The sequence below is a fragment of the Orycteropus afer genome, unplaced genomic scaffold (assembly GCF_000298275.1).
Source record: "Orycteropus afer afer isolate SDZICR_OR568_19922 unplaced genomic scaffold, OryAfe1.0 scaffold00193, whole genome shotgun sequence".
NCBI lineage: Eukaryota > Metazoa > Chordata > Mammalia > Tubulidentata > Orycteropodidae > Orycteropus > Orycteropus afer.
Genome location: NW_006921780.1, coordinates 5136079 through 5163332, shown reverse-complemented (window position 1 = coordinate 5163332; position 27254 = coordinate 5136079). Strand labels below are relative to the sequence as shown.

The 27254-nt window shown below is 38.7% G+C and overlaps 1 protein-coding gene across 1 annotated transcript in view; it reads left to right on the top strand.

Moving 5' to 3' along the window:
* SLAMF6 (SLAM family member 6) overlaps positions 1-27254 on the top strand; it is a 54488-nt gene that overhangs the window by 9451 nt on the left and 17783 nt on the right. The window contains exon 3 of the mRNA XM_007947790.2: positions 16487-16570. Within this exon, the coding sequence (XP_007945981.2) occupies positions 16487-16570 (84 nt within the window). The remainder of the gene's footprint in view (positions 1-16486; positions 16571-27254) is intronic.

The window sequence follows — 27254 nt, the reverse complement described above, 5'->3', positions numbered from 1 at the left end:
ATGTATAAAGGTAATAATTGCATAAGTGAGGAGGAGGAAGGAGTGGTAAGAACAAAATTTTTGTATGTTACTGAAGTTAAGTCAGTATCGATTTAAACTAGATTGTAATAAATTTAAGATATTAAATGTAATCTTCATGGTAAACACAAAGAAAACATCTAAAATATGTATGAAGAAAGAAAGAGAAAGGATCAAAATACTTCACACAGAAAAACATCAACTAAATAAAAATGATAGCAATATTGGAGAAAATGAGGAAAAGAAGGTAAAGACAAACAAAAAACAACACCAAAATGACAGAAGTAAGTCCTTTCTCATAAGTAATTATCTTAAATATAACTGTGTTAAACTATCCAATCAAAAGGCAGAGTAGCAGAATGGATTAAAAATCATCATCTATCTATACGATGTCTACAAGCGACACAGGTTACACCCAAAGACACAAATAGGTTGAAAACAGAAGGATAGGAAAAAAAAATTCCATGCGAATAGTAACCAAAGTCAATGCCTGTTGTAAGAGAAAAAAGAAAGGCATTATATAGTGATAAAAGAGTCAATTCATCAAGAACACAGTACTTATATATACATCTAACAACAGAGCCCCCCAGAATATGAGATAAACATTGACAGAACTGAAGGGAAAAAAAGACAATTCTACAATAGTAGTTGGAGACTTCAATACATCATTTTCAATAATAGGTAGAACATCTAGAAAGAAAATCAGTAAGGAAACAGAGGACTTGAAAAATACTATAAACCAAGTAGGCCTAACAGACATATAAGGAATACTCCATAAACATCAGTACATTTTCTCTAGTGCAAATGTATCATTCTCCAGCAGACAACATTCTAGGTCACAATAAATTTTAAAAGATTGAAATCATATGAAGTATCTTCTCACAATGATAAAATTAAACTAGAAATAAATAATAGAGAGAAAACTGGAAAATACACAGGTATATGAAAATTAAACAACATACTGCTAAACAACCAATGCATCAAGGAAAACTCAAAATAGAAATCAGAAAATACTTAGAGTCAAAAGAAACTGAAAGCATAATATATCAAAAGATAAGGGATGCACAAATGCATTATCACACAAAAATTAATTTTTAAAAAAAGGCCAATTTTAAAGGATGACTGAATATGGAAACCTGACTATAGGGGTCCTGTAAACCTTAAAAGACATAAAAGTTTCCAACATTTCTGTGACTTGGCACTTTCTCCCAAGATATGGGGAACAAGAAGGAGGTATCAATCTTTTCACTTGCTGAGTGCCATCCATCAATATATACAGAAAATAATGGACACACACGTGCACACACAGAGAAAAAAAAAGTTAAAGGATGCAGCAAAAGCAGTGCTCAGAGGGAGACTTACATCAGTAAATGCTTACATTGAAGAGAAGAAACATCTCAAATCAATTTTCTAAATTTACAACTTGAAAAATTCAAAAACGGAAGAGAAAACTAAGCCCAAACTACCAAAAGGAAGGAAATAACAAAGATCAGAGCAGAAATAAATGAAATAGAAAATAGAAAAAACAGTAGAGAATCCACAAAGCCAGAAGTTACTTTTATAAAAGGTCAGGAAAATCAACAAAACTTTAGCTAAACTAATGAAGAGCAAAGAGAGAGAAGATGCAAATACCAAAATCAGAAATGGAAGTGAGGACATTAAAATCAACACTACAGAAATAAAAAGGGTCATAAGAGAATACTGTGGACAATCATATATCAACAACTTAAATCAGTTAGATGAAATGAACAATTCTTAGAAATTCATAAGGTATCTAAACTGACTCAAGAAGTGGAAAATCTCAAAAGACCAAGTGAAGAGATTGAATCAGTGATTAAAAAAAAAAAAAAAAAAAAAATCCTAGGCTAGATGGGTTCACTGAAGAATTCTAGCAAACATTTATAGAAGTAACACCAATCCTTCCAAAAAATAGAAAAGAAAATATTCCCTAAATCATTCTATGAGGCTGGCATTATCCTGATTGAAGCCAGAAAAAGCACCACAAGGGGAAAAAAAAAAAAAAACACTAGACACCAATATCTCTATGAATATAGATGTAAGTATCTTCAATGAAAAAATACTAGTGAACTGAATCTAACACCATATTTAAAGGACTATATGTTGTTGTTGTTGTTATGTGCCGTCGAGTCGGCCCCGACTCATAGCGACCCCTCCTTGGGTTTCCGAGGCAGTATCACTACGGAAGTAGGATTGCCCAACCTTCCTTCCGAGGAGTGGCTGGTGGGTTTGAACCGCCAGCCGTCTGGTTAGCAGGCAAGTGTCTTAGCCACTATGCTACCAGAGCTCCATGATCAAATGGGATTTATTCCAAGAATGCAAGAGTGACACTACCTATCCAAGCTATACAATCTGAGGTAGAAAATTTGAACAAACCCACCACAAAAGAAGAAATTGAACATGTTATTGAAGAAAAAGAAAAAGAAAAAAAAAAAAACCTCCCAACCAAAAAAAATTCCTGGCCCATATGGCTTCGTTGATGAATAAAGATCTGAGACCAGTTCTACTTAAACTATTCCAGAACATGGAAGAGGATAGAATACTACCAAACTCATTCTATTAAGCAAGCATAACCCTGCTATCAAAAACCATGCAAAGACATCACTGTCATGCATAAGGCATTTGACTGCTAACCAAAAGGTTGGTAGTTCAAAGCCACCAGCCACTCCATGAAAGGGACACTGAGCAATCTGCTTCCATAAAGATTTACCACCTCAGAAACCCAAAGGGTGTCTCTGTGAGTTGGAATCAACTCTATGGCAAAGAGTTTGGTTTTTCTTGGTTTATCTCTCATGAACATCAATGCAAAAATTTACAGCAAAATCCTAGCCAATACACTCCAACAATGTATCAAAAAAATAATACATCATGACCAAGTGAGATTCATGCCAGGTATGAAAGGATGGTTCAACATTAGAATAACAATCAGTGTAATCCAGCACTTAAATAAAACCAAGGGAAAGAACCACATGATTGTATCAATTGACACAAAAGGTATTTGACAAAATCCAAAACCCATTCTTGAAAAAAACTCTCAGCAAAATAGGAATGAAAGGAATATTCCTCAACATAATTAAGGACATACACACAAAACCAATGGCCAATGTTATTCTCAACAGAAAGAGATTGAAAACACTCCCCTTGCAAATGGGAACCAGACAAGGATGCCCTTTGTCACCACTCCTATTCAATACTGTATTGGAAGTCCTAGCCAGAGCAGTAAGGTGAGAATGGGAAATAAAAGGAATCTGAACTGGCAAAGAACAAGTAGGACTATCTCTATTTGTAGATAACATGATCTTATATGTAGAAAATCCTAAAGATTCAGCAAGAAAGTTTCTGGAGGTAATTGAAAGATTCAACAAAGTGACATGGTACAAGATCAATATACAAAAATCAGTAGGATTCCTCTACAGTAACAAAGAACTCTGAAAGGAAACAAGGAAAACAATATGATTTTTAATAGCCACCCAAAAGATGAAGTACTTAGGAAAAAATCTAACCAGAGACACAAAAGACCCACCCAAAGAAAACTATAAATGCATTACTACAAGGAACCAAAAGACACCTAAATAAACAGAAGAATATACGATGCTCAAGGATAGGGATACTTAACGTTGTAAAACTGGCAATACTACACGAAGAAATTTACAGATTGCCTCGGTTCTCTAGTGCTGCTATAACAGAAATACCACAAGTGGATGGCTAAACAAAAAGGAATTTATTCTTTTACACATTTAGGAGGCTAGAAGTCCAATTCCAAAGTGCCAGCTCTAGGGACTGGGTGAAGGCTTTTGGGCTTTAGCTCTGCTTCTTATTCCAGGCCCACTGGAGCTAAAGCTGTCTCCTAACTTGGGCAGTTGCTGGCTGCTGAGACTGATCAACCCAAGGTTGACAAATTAAATGACATTGCCCCAAAATTAGCAGGCAACACGACAGGTCAGTAGTCCAAGTCTAAGAACAGTCCCAAGATTGGAAGGCAAGACAGCAGGCCACTGATGACTCGGCCAAATGCAGGATCCAGCTGCCAAAAGCTACCTACCTTTCTCAAAGTGTCTCCTTATATCCTGGAAGCAGGTCATAACCTGAAGGCAACTAATTAGCTGCTCACAGCAGATTCCTGTGATTATGTTGATTATGTTGTTGTTGTTGTTATGTGCCATCGAGTCAGACCCAACTCATAGCGACCCCTCCTTGGGTTTCCAAGGCAGTATCACTACGGAAGTACATTGCCCCATCTTCCTTCCAAGGAGTGGCTGGTGGGTTTGAACCTTCAGCCTTCTGGTTAACAGTCAAGTGCCTTAGGTACTACACTACAAGAGCTCCTGGAGTTGATTATACCACATCCAATCTCACAGTGGAGAATAGCTGCATCAGCTGCCTAGCCATTCAAAACCATGGTCCAGCCAACTGGCACACAACCTTAAACTACCACACAGATATAATGCCATTCTGATGCAGATTACATCATCATTCTTTAAACAGATGGGAAAAATAATTACCAACTTTATATGGAAAGAGAGCCCAGATAAGTAAAATACTACTAAAGAAGGACAAAGGTGGTGGCCTCACCCTTCCTGATCTCAAAACCTACTAATATAGCCACAGTGTCAAAACAGCCTAGTATTGATACAATGACAGACACATAGACCAGTGGAACAAAATTGAGAACCCAAAATAAATCCATTCACTATGATCAGCTTATCTTTGACAAAGGGCCAAAATCCATTAAAAGGGGAAGAGATTGTGTGTGTGTGTGTGTGTGTGTGTGAATTGGGTGAAAATTTACAGAGTAAATTTACTTTCCATACAGCAGTTCACATACACTTTGTCTTATGAAATGGACCACAATTCACCACAATACAATAGCTCTCCTCCTACTTCCTCCTGACAGTCACGTCTTCCAAAATGGGGAAGAGATAGACTTGATAACAAATGTTTCTGGCAAAACTAGACATCCATTTCCAGAAAAATGAAACAGGCTCCATATCTCACAGAGAGCTCTGGTAGCATAGTGCCTAAGGCACTTGACTGCTAACCAGAAGGCTGGCGGTTCAAACCCACCAGCCACTCCTCGGAAGGAAGGTTAGGCAATCTCCTTCCATAGTGATAGCACTTCAGAAACCCAAGGAAGGGTCGCTATGAGTTGGTTCCGACTCAACGGCACATGACAACAACAACAACAACAATAAAAAAACTAACTCAAAATGGATCAAAGACCTAAATATAAAACCCCAATCCATAAAGTTTATCAAAGAAAAAATAGGGACAAAGTTAGAGGCCTTAATACATGGCATAAATACACTATCAAACATAACTGAAAACACACAAACAGCAGAAGACAAACTAAATAACTGGGAGGTTCTAAAATTTAAACATTTATGTCCATCAAAAGACTGTGTTGAAAGAGGAAAAAGAGAACCTACAGATGGGGGAAAAAATTGGCAACAACATATCAGACAAGGGACTAATATCTAAAATTTACAGAAAACTTTAATACCTCATAACAACAAAAAGACAAGCAATCCAACTAAAAATTGGGCAGAATGTATGAACAGATACTTCACCAAAGACATTCAGGCAGCTAAGAACCACATGGAGAAATACTCACAAACAGCCATTAGAGAGATGCAAATCTAACCAACAATGAAATATCATCTCACCCCAGTATTAATAGCAAAGTTCAAAAAAAGTTCAAATACTGGTAAGGGTGTGGAGAGACTGGAACACTCACATACTCCTGGTGGGATTGTAAAATGGTAAAACCACTGTGGAAAGTGGTATGGTGCTTCCTTAAGAAGTTGAAAATACACACCACATTATCTAGCAATCTTACTACTACGTATATATCCTAGAGAAATATGAGTCATGACATGGACAGATATATGCACACCCATCTTCATCACAGCATTAATCACAATGGCAAAAAGATGGAAACCACCTAAGTGCCCATTCACCAGATGAATGGTTAAAAAAATATATGGTATATACACACAATGGAATATATGCAATGTTAGAGAATAAAAATTAATCTACAAAATACCTCATAACATGAGTGAACCTAGAGGACATGCTGAGTGAAGGACAACTATTGTATGTAAAAAGTTAAGAAAAGGTTTACACAAAGAAAGAATCATTCTGTAAAGGTTACCAGGGGTTGGAGGGGAAGGGAGGGGAAATCATCAACTAGAGGCTAGTGGTGTTAACTTGGGTGAAGGGAAAGGCAATATACAATAATGGAGAGGTCAGCACGAAATAACCAAGGCAGTGGAAAACACAGGGAGGAGCACAGTGGTTAAAAGCAACAAAGGTGAGTACTATTACATACATAATCCTGCAGTACAGTTATAACAATAATTTATGAGTGGACACAGAGATAGTATAAAGAGGGGTGGGAAGATGAATGGGACTACACCCATGAATATATGTCGGTTTGGCAGAGGCTATCTTCTTCTGTGTATTTATATGTGCTTCAAATATATCCATGAATGTAGTAAAGCATACAGGGGACAGATTTATGAAAACATCTTAGTCATAACCAAATACCTTAAGGGGATGAATTGCTGGGCATAGAGGCTCAGGACCACAGTCTCAGGGGTCCCTAAAGTCAATTATCATAATATAACCCACAAAGACAATGTTCTTCATCTTACTTTGATGAGTAGGGAGTGAGGTCTTTAAAGCTTGTGAGTGACCATCTAAGGTGCCACTATTGGTGTCTCCCCATCCTGAGCAAAGAAGAGTGAAGAAAATCAAAGACATGAAGAAACAATTGATCCAAAGGACTAATGGAGCATGTTAATTCCAGTCTCCAATGACTCTGAGACCAGAAGAACTAGATGGTGCCCAGCTACCACTGTTGATCACTGTTAAAGTGATCACAGTAGGAAGGCCTGGATAGAGTGGGGGATAGTGTGAAACAAACTCAAAATCATAAAAAAAAAAAAAAGGCCAGGCTTACTGGTTTGATGAAGACTTGTCAAACCCCCAAGACTATAGCCATTAGATATTCCTCAAGTTAGGAACTGAGCTTAACCTCTGTGATTCAATTGGCAGCCAAATGATCAGCAGGCCTATGAGGTGAACAGTAATATCTAAAGGGTATGTACTCATTAGAACAATTAAGCGTATGAGATCAAGAGGACAGCATTTGTCCAGGGAAAGAGTTAGGAAGCCAGGATAAGATGAGAAGGAAGGATGAAGGTAAGGGATGGGCACAGGGAGGAAGTAGGAAAAATGTTATTATAGTGTGAGGACTATAGTAAATGTCACAAAACAGAATGTGTATGGATTGTTGAATGGAAAACCAACTTACTCTCTAAACTTCCACCCAAATCACAGTTTAAAAAAAGAAAGAACGAAAAAGGAAAAATAAATAAAATATAATGTACATATTTAAAAAGAAAGAAAAAAAAATAGACTTTACACATTGATCACTAATGACTGAAGACCAAATTATCCAAAGGACTAATGAAGCATGTTAATTCCAGTCCCCATGACTGCTGAAAGTGAAGATGACTTGGAGATCTTATTGATGAAGCTCAAAGACTACAGCCTTCAGTATGGATTATACCCCAATATCAAAAAAAAAAAAAAAAATCCTCACAACTAGACCATTATGCAGCATCATAACCAAAACCAAACCTACTGCCTTTGAGTTGATTCTGACTCATAGTGACCCTAAGAACTGCCCACAGTGTTTCTAAGGCTGTAAATTTTTATGTGAGCTGACTGCTTCATCTTTCTCCCACAGAATGGCTGGTGGGTTTGAACCACTAGCCTTTTGGTTAGCAGCCAAATGCCTTAACCACTGCACCAATAGAGCTCCTTTCAACATCATGAAAAACAGAAAATATTGAAATTGTCAAAGATCTCATTTTACTTGGGCCCACAATATATATATATATATGCAATGTTAGAGAATATGCCCATGGAAACAGCAGTCAAGAAATCAAACATATTGCACTGGGCAAATCTGCTACAAAAGACCTCTTGAAAGTGTTGAAAAGCAAAGATGTTGCTATGAGGACTAAGATGTGCATGACCCAAGTCTTGGTATTTTCAGTTGCCCCATATGCATGTGAAAGTAGGACAATGAGTAAAGAAGATCAATGAAAAATTGATGTCTTTGAATTCTGGTGTTGATAAAGAATATTAAATATACCATGGATTTCCAGAAGAATAAACAAATCTGTCTTGGAAGAAGTACAAAATGAATAATCCTTAGAAGCAAAGTGACAAGACTTCATCTCGCATATGTTGGACATGTTTCAGGAGGAACCAGTCCCTGGAGAAGGGCATCATGATTGGTGAAATAGAGGGCTCCCCCCAAAAACAGAAAAAAAGACCCTCAATGAGATGGATTGACCCAGTGGCTGCAACATAGCAACGATTGTGAGAATGGTGCAAGACCAAGCAGTGTTTCATTTGTTGTACATAGGGTCACTGCCTTAACTCTCTAGTGCTGCTATAACAGAAATACCACAAGTGGATGGATTTAACAACAAATTTATTCTCTTGCAGTTTAGGAGGCTAGAGGTCTGAGTTCAGAGTGTTGACTCTAGGGGAAAACTTTCTTTCTCTGTGTCTCTTGTTCCTAGGAGGATCCCAAAGCAGAGACCTTGGGTCCAAAGGACATGCTCTACTGCTGACTCCTCTTTATTGGTGATAGTAGGTCCCTTCTCTCTGCTCCCTTCTCTCTCCTTTTATCTCTTATATGATAAAGGGTGTTACAGGCCACACCCTAGGGAAGCTCCCCTTTCATTGGATCAGGGCTATGATGGGACTAAGGGTGTTGGAACCCACCCTTAATCTTAATCCTTCTATACCTGATCAGTTTATCACATCAGATCACATCATGGGATATCATAGTGGGAGCTCTGGTGGCATAGTGCCTAAGCTGTGGTGGCAGTTCAAACCCACCAGCCACTCCTTGGAAGGAAGGTTGGGCAATCTACTTCCGTAGTGATCCTGCCTTGGAAACCCAAGGAGGGGTCTCTATGAGTTGGATCCAACTGGACAGCAGTGGATTTGGTTTTCTTGTATATTAGGTAAGGAGCTCTGGTGACATAGTGCCTAAGGGAGAAAGTTGGCAGTTCAAACCCACCAGCCATTCTGTGCAAAGAAGACTGGGTAATCTACTTCCGTAAAGATTTACCACCTTGGAAATCCAAAGGGGGTCACTATGAGTCGAAATCAACTTGATGGCAGTGAGTTTGGTTTTTTTTATATTACATCATTACATAATTTCTAAATCACTGAGAATCATGGCTCAGCCAAGTCAACACCTTTTGGAGGGACACAATTCAATCCATGACAGTCACTCTGAGTCAGAAACAACTCAATGGCACCTAACAACAATTTATATAAAATTGTAAGGGGCCCTGAATAACCACAACAATCTTTAAAAGAGGAATATATAGTAAGAGGACTCACACTTCCCAATTTCAAAATATAATAGAGATACAACTATTGAAACAGCCTGTTGTTGTTATGTGCCGTCGAGTTGGCCCCAACTCATAGCGACCCCTCCTTGGGTTTCCAAGGCAGTATCACTACGGAAGTAGATTGCCCCATCTTCCTTCCAAGGAGTGGCTGGTGGGTTTGAACCACCAGCCTTCTGGTTAGCAGTCAAGCGCCTTAGGCACCATGCTACCAGAGCTCCCAAACAGCCTAGCACTGATGTAATATAGACATATATACCAATGGAACAGAATCGAGAGTCCATAAATAAACCATTCATCCATAGTCAATTAATTTACAGTGAGGATGCTAAGTCCATCCAATGGGAGAAAGAATAGTGTTTTCAATAAATGGTGCTGGGAACACTGGATTTCCACATGCAAAAAAGAAAAAAAGTTGAAGCTGGACCCAGACCTCACAACACATGAAAATTAACTCAAAATGGATCAATGACCTTAATGTCAAAAGTGAAACTATAAAACTCTTAGTTTTCAACAATGTATTCTTAAATATGATACTTAAAGCACAAGCAACAAGTGAAAAATAAATAACTTGAACTTCGTTAAAATTTAAAATGTTTGTGAATCTATGGACTCTTATCAATAAAGTGAAGAAGCAATCTACAGAAGGGAAGAAAATACTTGGGAACTTGTGGTAGTTAAGGTTGTTGTCCACCTGGCTAGGCCTGGTCAAGTGGCTGGGCAGCTGGATGTAGTTATTCCCTATGGTGAGATTGGTAATTAACTCCATGGTGGAATCTACTGGAGCAGTTGAGTAGCTGCTTAGGGATACGGCCTGCTTGCAGTATATAAGAAGCAACTTTGCGGAAGGTCTCCAGCTTTTGGGCACATTTTAACCCTGCATGTAGACAAGTCATTGTTCAGCAGCCTTCCATGCCCTGCCGATCTTGGGACCTTGTCTGGACTTGAATTAGTGGCCTGCTGTGTTTATTGGTAATATCAGGACTGTGCCTTTTTATTTGTCAACCTTGGGTTTGTCAGGCTCAGCAGCTAACAACTCTCTGATGAAAAAAAGCCTTCAGCTTCAGTGGGCTGGGAGCAAGAGGCAGAGCTGAAGCTCAAGGCTGAGGGGCTTTCACCCAGCCCCTAGAGCCTGGTACTTTGTACTTGGACTTGTAGCTTCCAAAATTGTAAAAGAATAAACTTCTGTTTGTTAAAGACATCCTATCTGTGGTATTTCTGTTAGAGCAGCACAAGATAACCAAAACAGAATAATATATCTGATAAATGTTTAATATACAGAATATATAAAGAATTATAACCCAACAACAAAAAGACAAACAACCAAATTCAAGAACTGGCAAAAGAGTTCCAGTGTTGTTATTGTTGTTATTTGCTGTTGAGTCGGACCCAACTCATAGCAACCCCTCCTTGGGTTTCTGAGGTGGTATCACTACAGAAGTAGATTGCCCAACCTTTCTTCCAAACCCACCAGCCTTCTGGTTAGCAGTCAAGTGCCTTAGGCACTAAGCTACCAGAGCTCCTCAAGTTCCAGTAAGATGGTGGAATAGGCAGACAAAGTACACAGACCCTCTTCAACAAAGAAGAGAGAAACCAATTGACACAGGTAGAGAAGATAATCCCGGAGCCCTGAGCTTTGAAAGGAAGGATACAGAAGTGTGCTAAACTCCAACTAGTAGAAAAACCTGCATAAAAATAGTGAATAAGGAGACAAACAGAGCTGCAGACTGTCAGTGATCCTGACGGCATGGACAGTTTGTATATTTCCAAGAGGTGTTAGGACTTAAGAATTAACCTAAAAATTGGCCCTGCTTGCCAAGGGCTGCAAAGAGGACTACACTGGTGGCTGATGACTAAAAAGGGAAACAGCAAAGAAGGAGACCAACTAAGCTGTGGAATGTTGGTCCAGAGGGTGCAGCCATTTTCAGTGTTTACAAGTGGTTCAACCATTTTGTATATTTAAAGCCACAATATTCTCTCAGATTCCAGGGACCTAAAAATAGGCTTCACTTGCCAAAGACAGCACATACATACCAGAGGCTGAGGACTGGAAAGGTGCGATATTCCCCTTGTTATTCTTATACTCCACACCCTCTTGGTGAATGGAAGTGCAGCCATCCCTCACTTCCACCCACCTTCTGGGCCAGCAGGAATTCCATCCCAGTCTATGTGCTCTGATGGAGGCTGGATCCCCTGCCTCACCACCACTCCCAATTTGTTTTTTGTTTCTTGTTTCTTTTTGTTTTTAAATTATTCTTTTTCTTCTTCATCATCTTCTTCCTTTTTATTTTTATTCTTTCTTCTTCACTTCCCAGGTTCTAGTTGTTGGCTTTTTCTCTCTTTCTTTTTCCTGGTTCCCATTTTTTTCTTTCTAGTGGCTCTCCCCATCCCTTGTTTTTCTTTTTGCATTTTTCCCATTTTTTCCTTCATAATTTTCTTACTCTACCTCTTTTCTCTTATTTTCCCCTCCCCAAATATTGTGAGGCTTTTGGTTTTGGGGTTTTTTGTTTGTTTGTTTGTTTTTTTATTTTTTGCTTTTGCTATTCATATTTCTTTTGTCTTTTTAAAGAATTTCTTTAAATATTTCATCCCATTTATTACTTTCCTCTTTTTTTTAATTGCCTTTCCTCTTTTTTTATTTCTTTCTCTTTTTGGTAATCATTCCTGTGTGTTTATGCAGTGTGTGGTTTTTGTCCTCTTACTTTTACTCTTTGGCTGTTTATTTATTTATTTATTTGTCTAACTGACTGGGAGACAGCAACAGTGCCCATACGACCCAGCCATACTCACAATTCCTGCAGCCCCACCTACTGAGTGAGGGCCACCACTTGCTTGTGCACCAACTGACCAATGATACAAGACAGCCAATAAAGCCCAACTCACCCTTAACTGCTCTTCACAAACAGTTAACAGAGATCTGTGCAGCCACTCTCATTCTCTATCACACCCATCAAGAGGCAGGTGGTGGATGCATAAGTGCTGCCAACTAGCAAATGCAGGAGCACAGTACCCTGTTCACTTAGATAACATCCAAACAAAACAAAGAAAATGAAATCTTGGGCAAATCACTCCAACATACAATCACCAATTAAATATAAATACAACAATGTTAAAATGTCCCAGAAAAACAGACCATCAGAGTCCACACAAAAAAGCAAGATAAAGCAGTAGAAACAAGGGATCAAGATACAGACCCAGAACACATCCCTGAGGAAGACACAGCAGTGGAACTCCCTGATAGGGATTCAAAAGAATTATATTTAGGTAACTTCAATGGATTGAGAGACAGCTCAAGGAAAAGACTGACAAAATTAAGGAAAGCAGACAAAATGCCAAAACAGTTTTGAAAAACAATACAAGAACAAAATGACAATATAAATGAAAAATGAGAAATTATACAAAATCTACAGATAGAAATCCAGAAGATAAATACTAAATTTTCAGAAATAGAGAACACATTGAAAAAGCAAAGGAGTAGAATTGAATCAATGGAGGACAGAATTAGTGGGACTGAAGACAAATACTTCAATACTTCTTTGGAAAGGACCAATCAGAAAGAAAATCAAAAAAAAATGAAGAAAGCCTAAGATTCATGTGGGATACTATCAAAAGGAATAACCTACGTGTAATCAGAATTCCAGAATGGGGGAGGAAAAGGAAGAAAAACCTTCACTGATGCCAAGAGACAAATAAAACAAGACAAGAGACAAAATAAAATTCTCTTCCACAAATAGTGGAAGATTTGTTGGAAGAGAATTTTCCTGATATGATAAAAGACAAGAATATATCCATTTAGGAAGTCCAACGAACCCCACACACAATAGACCCCAAAAGAAAATCATCAAGACATATCATCATCAAACTCACCAAAACCAACGACAAAGAATCATGACAGCAGCATGGGAAAATGAAAAGTTACCCACAAAGGGCAACCAGTAAGTCTAACCTCTGATTTCTCACCAGAAATCATGAGGGAAGAAGGCAATGGGATGGTATATATGAAACCCTGAAAGAGAAAAATTTACAACCAAGAATTATATACCCAGCAAAGTCATCTCTCAAATATGATGGTGAAATTAGGACATTTCCAGATGAGCAGAAATTAAGAGAATTTGTTAAAACCAGACCAACCTTACAAGAGATGCTAAAAGGGAGTCCTTTGGACAGAGAACAAATAACAGCAAACAACAACCGACTCTTAACGCACATGATGACATAACCCAGAAACCAACCGAATTATGGAAGTATCCAAAGTAAAATAAGTTTATGAGATTGTAAACAGGGAACCAGAGATATCAATTAACAAATGAGGACAACTACAAAACAAAAAACAGTGTAGTTACAGAACTTCTAAATGGTGAGGAAGTCAATAGAATTGCAATATAGAATGGACAGTTCTAAACTCAGGGAGAACATTATAAATCACAGAGTAACCTCAAAGAAAACTTATAAACCTCCATAGCACAATAAAAACAAAAAAAAGGACAGCACAAACATTTAGCAAATACTAAAACATCAGCAACAAAGGAAATGAGGGGAAAAAGAAAGAATTGTACACCAAAGAAGATATGCAAATGACCAATTAGCACATGAAAAGATGCTCAACATCATTAGTCATTGTGTTATTGGTAGTGGTGTTTGTCCTCGAGTTGATTCCAATTCATGGAGACCCCATGTGCACAGAGTAGAACTGTTTCATAGGATTTTGAAGGTCGTGGCCTTTCAGAAGCAGATTGCCAGGCACCTCTGAGTGGATTTGAACTGTCAACCTTTCAACTAGTAATTGAGCAGTTTGGTATTTGTGCCACCAAAGACTCCTCATTAATCATTAGGGAAATGCAAATCAAAATCACAATGAGATATCACTTTACTCACACTGAGATCACTACTATGAGAAAGGCAGAAAGTAAGTTTTGGAGAGGATGTAGAGAAAATGGAGCCCTTATACATTGTTGGAAAGGAGCTCTGATGGTGTAGTGGGTAACGCATTTGGCTGCTAACCAAAAAGCTATTAAAAAATAAATAAATAAAAATCTGGTTCAAACCCACCAGCTCCTCCATGGGGGGAAAAAAAAAGGTGAGACAATCAGCTTCCATAAAGATTGGAAACTTTGGAAACCCAGTGGGTTTGCTATGAGCCAGAATCTACTCAATGACAGTGAGTTATTTGGGTTTTTTTGGTATACTTTGTTGGCAGGACTGTAAAATAGTGCAGACATTGTAGAAAACAGTTTGGCTGTTTTTCAGAATGTTGAGCAAATAAATACCAAGGGATAGCAATTCCACTCCTAGGTATATACCCAGAAGACTTGAAAGCAGGGACTCAAACAGATATTTGTACACCAATGTTCATTGCAGCATTATTGAGAATAGTCCAAAGGTGAAAATAACCCTAGTGTCCATCAATAGCCAAAAAAACAAACTCACTGCAGTTGAGTTGGATCAGACTCATAGCGACCCCTCCTTGGGTTTCTGAGGCAGTATCACTAAGGAAGTAGATTGCCTAATCTTCCTTCTGAGGAGTGGCTAGTGGGTTTGAACCACCAGCCTTCTGGTTAGCAGTCAAATGCCTTAGGCACTAGGCCATCAGATGAATGGATAAATACCATAGAGGAGTTTTTGGTGGCATAGTAGATATTTGGCTGCTAACCAGCAGGCTAGTGGTTCAAATCCACCAGCTGCTCTATGGAAAGATGGGGCAATCTACCTCTGTAAAGATTTACAGCCTTGGAAACCCAATGGTGGTGGCTATGAGTTGGATTCGACTCAATGGCAGTGAGTTTTGTTTGTTTGTTTGTTTGTTTTTTGGTATGCATATCATGGAATATTATTCAGCCATAAAGAGAAATAAAGTTTTGTTTTTGATACACGCTACAACATGAATCAGATACAAAAAAATAGTGTATGGAATATCTCAAACAGTCAAATGCATAGAATCAAAAGGAATGAGTGAGAGGGGGGAAAATGGGGAATTATTGCTTAAGGTGCATTGAGTTTCTGTTATGGGTGAGAGGAAAATTATTAGATAGTGGTGATGTTTGCACAACATGGTGAACATAATGAATGTTACTGAGTTGTACAAACACACAAAAAAATGGTTGAAATGGCAAGTATTTTGTTATATATGCTTCACAACATATTTTTAAAAATCATCACATTCCATACTGCAATGCAATGAATTACTTGCTGTGACCCTTCTAGCCATAGTCCTCCATTCTGTGATGTTTTATAAATCTTAGCCTCATGCCCGTGGTTCTGGTCCCATTTTGGAGTGGGTTGTCTGTTATGTTTATGAGGCAGGGTTAGAGTGGGATGTATCTTAAGTTACCGCCTTACTACATGGTGTGACTCAAGTCACCGTCCTTAGTTTCCATGAAGGTATGGTCTGCATCCAATATATATGAATGCTCTGGTAAACTTCTCTCTCTTTCTCTGGATCTTGCATCTTATTCATCATCATCTAACTTGTGACTTGAGACAGTAGCCTGTCATCCGCCTCGATTCACCAGCTTCCACTGCCTTGTGAGACAACAGCCTGTCACCTGACCTACTGATTTGGGTTCACTGACCCCTGCAACCACATGACTGAAGAGAATCCTCCATACCTCACTTATGGATTTGGGACTTCCCAGCCTGCACAATCATGTGAGCCACTTCCTTGGCAGTTGTGATTTCTGGCAAATGTTACAGTAAATTATGAAATCCTAAAATGGGAAAGAGTACTGAGGGAGGAGTAGTCAATACTAGAGATGACAAGAGTTTGAAAAAGTTGGACACTTGGGACATCTTTAACTTTTGCCTCATAGGGACTAACCTTGTGTTTTTTATTTTCTATAATAAATTTCTTATAGAAAATTTTCTATAAGAAAATTTTCAAGCACATACTAGGCTTTTGCACTTTATTAAAAATAATAATAATAATGGAGGTTCTTACCCTACATCTGAAAGGAAGTCTTAACAGGAAACCACTTTCAGTTTTTGACTGTACAGACATTGCCTGCCCTGAGTGAGGTCACCAGCACCAGTCTCCACTGCCGAGAGCATGCTCTGGCTGTTCCAGTCTCTCACGCTTGTCTTTTGCCTTGGCCCAGGTAAATATCTATGCAGACCCATCTGGTCACTAACTGGTCTCCGTAGTTTTGTGCAGCTTGCTCCATCTAAATCACCTATATGTGGCTATCTGTCTGACAGTTTCATTCTTTTGCATGCAGATATCCAGTTCTCTCGGTATTATCTGTTGAAAAGACTATTTTCCCTCCATTGACTGGTCATGGCACGCTTGTTGCAAATCAATTGGCCATAGACGTATGCTAGACTCTCAATTCTAGTTCATTTGTCTTAATGTCTATTTTTATGCCAGTATTGTTTTGATTATTATAGTTTTGTAGCAAATTTTTAAATCTGAAATTGTGAGCCCTCCAATTTTATTCTTTTTCAACATTTGTGTGTGTGTGTGTGGTTATTTGGGGACCCTCTCATTCCATATAAATTTGTTGTTGTTGTGTGACATCAAGTAAAATCTGTAGCAATTCTGTATGCCTTCATAGGTTTCTGAGGCTGTAATCTTTATGAGAGCAGATTTCTAGGCCTTTTCTCCTGCAGAACTGCTGGTAGATTCAAGCTGCCAACCTTTCAGTTAGCAACTGAGTGCTTAACCATTGCACCACCAGGGCTCCTTCATATCAATTTAAGGATTGACTTTTCTATTTCTGCAAAAGAAGGCAAATGGAATTTTGATAGGGATTACATTGAATCATTAATACATTGTGAGTAGATCTTAAGAATATTAGGTCTTCCAAACCATGAATACAACTGCATTTCCATTTATTTGTGTCTTTTTTAGTTTATTTCAGCAATGTTGAATGTTTATAGTTTTCAGTATGTCAGTCTTCTGGTAGCATAGTGCCTCAGGCATTTGACTGCTAACCAGAAGTTTGATGGTTCAAACCGACCAGCTACTCCACAACAGGAAGACTGGGAGATCTACTCCTGTAAAAATGCATGGCCTTGGAAACCCAAAGGGGGATGCTATGAGTTGGAATCAATTCAATGACAGTGAGTTTGGTTTGATTTGGGGTTTGATTAAATTTATTCCTAGGAATTTTGTTGTATCAGATGCTATTGTAATTGGGGTAGTTTTCTTAATTTTCTTTTTGGATTGTTCATTTTTGTTGTTAGGAGTTCTGGTGGCAGAGTGCCTAAGGCACTTGACTGCTAACCAGAAGGCTGGCGATTCAAACCTAGGAGCCACTCCTAGGAAGGAAGATGGGGCAATCTACCTTCCGTAGTGCTACTGCCTCGGAAACCCGAGGAGCGGTCGCTAAGAGTCAGGTCTGACTCGACAGTACGTAACAACAACAACAACAACAATTTTTGTTGTTGTTAGGTGCCATCTAGTTGGCTCCAACTCATAACAATCCTATGTGTAACAGAAAGAAACACTCCTAGACCTGGGCCATCCTCACAATCTTTGCTATGCTTCGGTCCTTCATCGTAGCCCCTTTTTTGCTGACCCTCTATTTTACCAACCATGATGTCCTTCTCCAGGGACTCGTCCCTTCTGACAACATGACCAAAGTAGGTGAGACAAAGTTCGTTGCTAGTATACAGAAAAAAGGAATCCTGATGGCACAGTGGTTAAACACTCAGCTACTAACCAAAAGGTCAGCAGTTAGAACCTGCCAGGCACTCTGTGGGGAAAAATATGTGGCAATCTGCTTCTGTCAAGATTACAGCCTTGGGAACCCTATGGAGAAGTTCTACTCTGTCCTGTAGGGTTGCTATAAGTCAGAATCAGCTCAACAGCAACAGGTGTTTTTTGTTTTGTTTGTTGAGTATGTAGAAATGCAACTGACTTTAGCGTGTTTGCCTTGTATCCTGTAACTTTGCTGAATTTGTTTATTAAGACTTACAGTTTTGGTGTATTTTTATGATTTTCTATATATAAGAAAACCTGTGAACAGGGATAGTTTTACACTTTCCTTCCAATTCAGATGCCTTTAATTCCTTTTTATTGTTTAATTAGTATGGCTAGAACTTCTAGTACAAGGTTGATGAAAAGTAATGAAAATAAGAATTTTTCTCTTGTTCCAATCTTAGGGAGAAGTCTTTCAGTATTTCACCATTAAGTATGATTCTACCTATGGGTTTTCCTTTCCTTTTTTTTTTTTTTTTTTTAAACAATTTTACTGAGATATAGTTCATATACCATATAGTTCATCTATTTAAAGAAAGCTATATATTTTTCATAAACACTTTTTATCAGATTGAGGAAGTTCCCCTTATACCTAGATTGTTAAGTGTTTTTAGCCAGAAAGTGTTCTGGCTTTTGTCAAGTGCTTTTTGTGTATCAGTTGATAGGATCATGTGGAGACTCTTTTTCCTTCATTCTATTAATGTGGTTTATTATTACATTGATTGATTTTTATATGTGGAGCCACCTTTATTTTAGTTGGATAAATCCTACTTAGTTATGGCTTATAATCCTTTTAATATACTGTTGGATTTGGTGGTTAGCATTTGGCTGAGAATTTTTGCGTCTATATTTATAAGGGGTATTGATCTGTAGTTTTCTTGTGCTGTCTTTGTCAGGCTTTGGTAACAGGGTAATGCAGGCCTCATAGAATGAGCTAAGAATTTTCACCTGTTTTTCTTTTTATTTGAAGAGTTTGAAAAGGATTGATGTTAATTATTTATAAAACGACTGGTATAATTTACCAATTTTCTTCTTTGCACCATCTAGTTCTTCTAGTCTCAGGGTTGTGAAGGCTGAGGTCCTCGTGGTCCACCTTATCTTGGTACTAATAGTTTCCAGATGACTTTGATTTTCTTCACTCTTTGCTCCAGATGAGAGGAGACCAATAGTTGCTTCTTAGATGGCTGCTCAAAATCTTTTAAGACCCCAGTCTCTACTTACCAAAGCAGGTTGTAGAACAAGATTTTTACATACTGTTGTTGTTGTTGTTGTTGTTTGCCGTCGAGTCGGCCCTGACTCATAGCAACCCCTCCTTGGGTTTCCGAGGCAGTATCACTATGGAAGTAGGATTGCCCAATCTTGGGTTTGAACCTCCAGCCTTCTGGTGAGCAGTCAAGTGCCTTAGGCACTATGCTACCAGAGCTCCTTTTTATGTACTATGTTGTGCCAATTGAGTATGATGTCCCTCAAGACTACGCGGACTTGGACCATAGTCTCAGGAGGTTTTTAATTATTCATTCAATCTTTATTTGTTATAGTTCTTTTCAAATTTTTCTACTGCTTCTGGAGTCAGTTTTGGTAGTTTGTTGCTTCCTCTCCATGGCTTTCTTGAATGAGGTATTAATCACACCTTCTTCTATATTGCCACAGGACCTTGTACCTTTGTCCACTGTAATCTGTCACACTGTAAGGTCATTATTTGTTGATATGCTGCCACCCTCCCCACTGGACTTTGATCCCTCAAAGGAAATACCCAAGCCTTTTGCTAAACACATAGTGGGTTCTCAGTAAACATTTGTTAAATTGCTCACAGTTGTATGTTCCCTCCCTACTAGAGAATGTTCTACTTGGTATAGTCATATCCAGAAAAGTCCCCCAATTCAGCTCTTAACGTAATGAATAGCTGCAATGTTCATATGGCTTTTCTCACCATTGTCTTGTAACTCTCACCAAATGTTGGGTGGAACTATGCAAATAAGGTGTTTGTGGCCCACGCAAAGGGGATTGAACAGCTTGCTGATAATGCAAATAAAATTCATGAAACACCTGTGGGAGTGGGACCATGCAAATAAGATGTATGGAACCCTAACAAGGGGATTGGTTAGTTTTGACGTCCTGCTAGGATTAAAAGAAAGCTAACTCCAGAGCAGAATTGAGGACCTGACTATCACCAAGAAGAAGACATGGGGGTGGAGCATGACCTTTGGACCTGAGGTCCCTGTGCTGGAAATCTCCTAGACCCAGGAGACAGAGAGCTGGAACACCAGAGATGGTGAGAAACAATGAGAAGCAGCAGCAGAGAAACAGTGGCAGCACAGACAGCAGAACAACAATACCAGCAAGAGATGGTGCTTTCCATGGAGCAAGAAAGCTGAGCACCTTTGGGCCAAGGCTTACTGGTGGAGTGGGATGCCTCTGGGCACTTATTGGTAGAGCTAAAGAGCTTTGTAACACTTGGCCTGAACAGGGCAGAGGCTAGGCTGGCCCAAAAAGCCCAAGGAGCTGAAGGCCTGAGGGGCTTGCCTATTAGCATGGTTGAGAAGAATCTGTCCTGATTGAAGAACGGTATCTTGAGTCATTCCTGATCCAGAACTGTAACCTATTATTTTCCTAATAAATCCCATGATCATGAATATTGCCTGCATTCTGTGTGATCATTGCAATGAATTATCAAACCTAGCAGATAAGTAGAGAGTGTCATGGGAGGGATGGCTGGTGTTAGAATTTATAAAAAGATTAGAGAGGAAGTGTGTCTGACCTCTGTTTTATAGAAATTAGCCCTGAGATGACACTACTGTTGATTCTTTTTCCCCTTCGTGAAGTTAGAGATCAGACGCTTATGGCATGCCATTTTTACAGTAGCAAACTTCAACCTCAGCTGTTAGTATTTTGTTAAGTCTTTATCTACAGTCATAAGGGATAATAGTCTGTAGTTTTCTTGTATTGGTGACTGAGGTTGTAATCAGAGTGCGAGCATGTGTGACCAGAGTGGGCTGTAATGCAGGATACCTTCTAACTGCAGATTGAGCAGCTTTTGTTTTTATCTTTGGGCCCTTTACACTGAACTTGTTTTATGATGAGCTGAAACAACCAGCCTAGCCCTCTTTCGTATAGACAAGCTTCAGCCAGTCATCCAGTTAGAAACTCCAAAGTTTACTTTGACTTTTCCCTTTTTTGCAGAATCAGCCCAGTCCCACCTTTCTCCTCTCCTTCCTATAACAGTGCTTTCTTTATACCCCTCTTCTCAAAACTGTGCCATGTTTCTTTTTTTTTAATGCATTTTATTGAAATAAAATTTATGTACAGTGAAATACACAAAACTAAAGTGGTATAGGTCAATGCATTTTCTTTTTTTTTCCCTCTCCTCTCCCACCCCTGGTAACCAACACAGAAAGTTCCCTTCCATATATAAACCTTTCCTTGACTTTTTACAATAATGAACTAATACAATATTGGTCCTGCTGCGATTAACTTATTTCACTTAGCATAATGTCCTCTAAGTTCATCCATGTTATGTGGTGTCTTGCAGATTCTATATTATTCTTTAGGGTTGCATAGTATTCCATTGTATGTATGTACCAGTTTGGTTATCCATTCTTCTGTTGATGTGCAAGTAGGTTGTTTCCATCTTTTGGCTATTGTAAATAGTGCTGTGATGAACATGAGTGTGCATATATCTGTTCTTATCCTGGTTTTCACTTCTTTAGGATATATACCTAGTAATGGGATTGCTGGGTCAAATGGTATTTCTAATTCCAGCTTTTTAAGGAATTGCCATACTGTTTTTTACAGTGGTTATATCATTTGACATTCTCACCAGCAGTGTATGAGAGTGCCAATCTCTCCACATCCTTGCCAGCATCCACCATTTTCTGTCTTGTTGAACTTTGCTATTAGTGCTGGAGTGAGATGGTATCTCATTATTGTTTTGATTTACATCTCTGTGATGGCTAATGATCAAGAGAATTTCTTCATGTATTTGCTGGCTGCCTGAATATCCACTTTGGTGAAATGTCTTCTGCACATTTTTTAATTGGATTGTTAATCTTTTTGTTGTTCAGGTGTTGGAGTTTTCTATAAATTTTAGAGATAAGTCCCTTGTCAGATATGTAATTATCAACAAGTATGAATTTATTGCTGTCATTTTGTTATGTGCTTTTTCATGGTGTTGATTACTTTTTCCATATAATGGTCTGTGCTGAGCTCATTTTGTTTATGAATTGTGTTATAACTTCCTTCGTTGCTATTGTTTTAGTATTTGCTAAATATTTGTACTGGTTCACTTTTTTATTTTGATGTGAAGATTATCATTTTTCTTTGAGGCTACCCTGTGATTTATAATTTCTTCTCAACTTTAGAACAATCCGTTGTATCTTGCAGTTGTCTTGACTTCCCTACTATTTAGAAGTTCCGTAACTACACAGTTTTTTCCCTCTTTGTGGTTCGTAGTTGTCTTCATTTGTTAGTTGATGTTTCTGGTTCCCTGTAGGCTTATTTACTTTGGATAATTCTATAACTAGATTGGTTTCCAGGTTATGTCATCATGTGTGTTAGTGGTCAGTTGTTGTTTGCTGTGGTTGGTTCTCTGTCCAAAGGACTCCCTTTAACATCTCTTATAAGGTTTGTCTGATTTTAACAAATTCCCTTAATTTCTGCTTATCTGGAAATGTCCTAATTTTACCATCCTATTTGAGGGACTATTTTGATGGGTATATAATTCTTGGTTGGAAATTTTTCTCTTTCAGGGTTTTATATATACCATCCCATTGTTTTCTCACCTGCATGGTTTCTGCTGAGAAATCTGAACTTATTCTTGTTCATTGCCCCTTGTAGGTAACTTTTCATTTTTCCCATGTTGCTTTTAGGATTCTTTCTTTGTCTTTGGTTTTGTAGAGTTTGATGATGATATGTCTTGGTGATTTTCTTTTGAGGTCTATGCTGTTTGGGGTTCATTGGATTTCTTGAATGGATATGTTCTCATCTTTCATCCTACCAGGAAAATTCTCTTCCAACAAATCTTTGACATTTTTTTCTGTGGTTTTATTTGTCTCTTCCTGTTCTAGAATTCCAATTACATGTCAGTTATTCCTTTTGATGATATCCCACGTGAACCTTAGGCTTTCTTCATTTTGTTTTGATCTTTTTTCTGATTGATTCCTTTCCAAAGAACTACTGAGGTACTTGCCTTCAGTCTCACTAATTCTGTCTTCCATTGATTCAATCCTACTCCTTTGCCCATTCAATGTGTTACCTATTTCTGAAAATTTAGTATTAATCTTCTGGATTTCTGTCAGTAGATTTTGTATCATTTCTAATTTTTCATTTATTTTGTGTCATTTTGTTCTCATATTGTCTTTTGAAATTATTCTAGAGTTTTCTCTGTGTTTTCATCAATTTTGTCAGTGTTTTCCTTGATCTGTCTCTCAATTCATTGAAGGTACCTAAATATAATTATTTTGAATTCCTTATCAGGGAGTTCCAATGCTTCCTCAGGTATGTTTTTGGGTCTATATTCTGGTCCCTTGTTTCTCCTGCTTTATCTTGCTTCTTTGTATGGATTGTGATGCTTTGTTGTCTCTGAGGCATTGTGATGTTTTTTGTTTATATTTAATTGGTGATTGTATGTTGGAGTGACTTTCCCACGATTTTGTTTTCTTTGTTTTGTTTGTATGTTATCTGCATAAGCAGGGTACTGTGCTGTGCTCCTCTATTCACTAGTTGGCAGCACTTATACATTCACCACCTGTCTCCTTTCTCATTGTCTGCCTCCTGTATGTCCCTGCCGTCCTCAGCAAATGGAGCCTATTCTTAGTTCCCTGGAATCCGAATGAGAATGCTGTCACTTTAAAATCCAAAATGGTTGCCACTTGTAAACATTCAAAATGGCTGCACCCTCAGTCACTTTAAATATCCCAAATGGCCACCATGTGTAAACAATCAAAATGGCTGCACCCTCCAGACAGCCAAAAGTCCACAGCTCATGTTGTCTCCCTCCTTTTTCTTCCTAGTCATAGGCCACCAGCACAGTTGTCCCTGCAGCCCTTGGTGACTAGGGCTGATCTTTAGGTCAATTCTCATGTCCCAACACCACTTGGAAATATTTAGGCTGTTGGTCCTGTCAGAATAGCTGACAGTCTCCGCTGCTCCAACCATCTCCATACTCAATGTTTTCATTCAGGTTTGTCCACTAGTTGGTGCCTAATCCACTTCTGTATCCTTCCTTTCAAAGCTCAGGGCTCCAGGTTTATCTTCTGTATCTCTGTCAATTGGTTTCTCTTCTTTGTTGAAGAGGGTCAGTGAAGCTTGTCTGCCTATTCTGCCATCTTACCAGAAGTCCTCAAAACTATTCAATGTTTCTTAATACCTTCCAAATTATAGCCATACTTTTTCAGGCAGTCATTGAAGACTTTCCACATTCTGATTACCATCTATTTAGCACTCATTGAGTTTCCTGAGCTAGGTTCTGGGGGAATGAAGAGCTGACTAAGATACTATCTATGTTCCTACGAAACATACATTCTAGTGGATAAGAGAAACATATAAGCAAATGTACTCCAACTGTCCACTAACCCCAGATGCCCACCTGAGTCAAGGCAGGACCTTAGTACCATCCCAAGTTCCAAGTAGTCCCCTGCTCATTTATGATGGTACCCAAAGTGATGCTCTCAAGGGCCTCCAAAGCAGTCTGGCAGTCACAGACACCATGAGGCATCCTCCTGATTCTTAATCACTTCTTCTGGCTCCACTCATCCACACCTGTGCCAACAGAGCCACCTGGGGTAGCTCCTACTTCCTACCTAAATAAATCAGACACAAAAGAACAAATATTGTATGATTTACTGAAATATAGCGTGCAAACAGAAAACAGTAAAAATCCTAAGTGTCAGCTCAATAAACTATCACAAATGAATACATCTCTACAGCCAGTCACAAGTCAAGAAATAGAACATTACCAGCACCCCAGTATCCCCCTTCACTCTCCCTCTAACTCTCTACGCCTCCCTCCTCCTCAAAGGTAACAGCTATCCTGTATTCTAACAGCATAGATTACTTTTGCCTGTTTTTCACTCACTGAAAATAAATGGAATTATATAGTTGTATAGAGCAAACAAATCTGTCATGGAAGAAATGCAGTCAGAATGCTCCTTGAAAGCAAGAATGACCAAACTTCATCTTACCTACGTTGGTCATGCTGTTAGAAAAGACCATTCCCTGGAGAATGATATCATGCTTGGTAAAGTAGAGGGTCAGTGAAAAAGGGAAAGACCCTCAATGAGATGGATTAACACAGTAGCTGCAATGATGGGCTCAAGTATAGCAAGGATTATGAGGATGGTGCGTAATTGGGCAGCATTTCATTTTGTTGTAAATAGGGTCACTTTGAGTCAGAGCTGACTCAATGGCTCCAAACAACAACATTCTTTTTGTGTCTGGATTTTTTTTTAACATTTTCTTTAAATATTTGCTATGTGAATTAATGATGAAAGAAGGGTTGAGACAATAAAGAGCAGTGTGTTGAAATGCTGATGGAAAACATGTAGTACACAGGGAAAATTGATGATGGCAGCACTCATGTCCCTAGAATCCATATAACCACCTAGGAGAGAAGAACTGCAAACTCATCCAGAATCTGAATGTCAGGATCCCAATAGTCATTGCCTCCTCAACTCAGCTCCTCTCCTGAGAAATAAGAGATCCCAAGAAAATTGAAGTCATGGTTCTTTATTCATTGATTCACTCAAACATTCAGACATCCTACTATGTGACAGGCACAGTGCTGAGTATAGTACTTCATTACAAGGATAATTAAGGCATGGTCATTAAACAAACAAGTAAACATAGTACTACAAAACACATGGTAAGTGCTAAGAATTTGGCAAATAATACTAAAGAAGCATTTTCTTTAAGAATTATTGTGACCATTTCAGTGCCAGCAAAACTGGATAATATTTGCAGAAAAATGAAACAAAATCCATAACTCACACTGTGGTGGTTAAGTTTGTGTGTCAATTTGGCTGGGCCTGATTGAGTGGCTGGACAGCTGGTGGTAGTTATTCACCATGGTGAGACTGGCAATCAGCTCCATGGTGGGTCCTACCACAAGCAGCTGAGTAGTTGCTTTAGGGATGTGGTCTGCTTCGCATATAAAAGAAACAGCTTTGGAAATGGTCTCTAGCTTATAGCACGCTTAAATCCTGCATGTAGCCATGTCATTGTTCAGTAGCCTGTCATGCTTTGCTGACCTTGGGACTTTCAATGGACTTGAATTAATGGCCTGCCATGTGGTTTGGTAACATTGGGACTGTGCCATTTTATTTGTCAACCTTGGGCTTGTTAGCCTCAGCAGCCAGTAGCTGCCTGGATTAAGAAATGCCTCTAGCTTCAGTGGGCTGGAAGCAAGAGGCAGAGCTGAAGCCCAAGATCGAGGTGCTTTCACCCAACCCCTAGAGCCTGGCAAGTTGAACTCAGACTGTAAGAGAATAAAAACCTCCAAACTGTAAGAGAATAAACTCCCATTTGTTCAAGCCATCCCATTTGAGGTATATTCCTGTCAGAGTGACACCAGGTAACCAGAACACAAACCATACACAAAAACTAACTCCAGATAGATCAAAGACTTAAATGTGAAACCTAAAACTATAAAGTTCCTCGAGGGTAAAATAGTGGCAAATTTAGGGGCCCTAATATATGACATACATAGTCTACCAAGCATAACCCAAAATGGACAAACAACAGAAGAGAAACTAGATGACTGGGAACTTCTAAAAATTACATTTTTATGTGCTTCCAAAGAAGCAAAAGTGTCAAAAGAGAAGCTACAGATCGGGAAAAAAATATTTGGCGATGACATATCTGACAAGGGACTTACCTCTAGAATTTATAGAAAACTCCTATACCTCGACAACAAAAAGAAAAACAATCCAATTTAAAAATAGGCAGAAGACATGATCATCAAAGAGAATATTCAAGCATCCAACAAACACAAGAAGAAATGTTCACTATCATTAGTCATTGTTGTTGTTGTTGTTATGTGCCGTTGAGTCGGCCCCGACTCATAGCGACCCCTCCTTGGGTTTCCG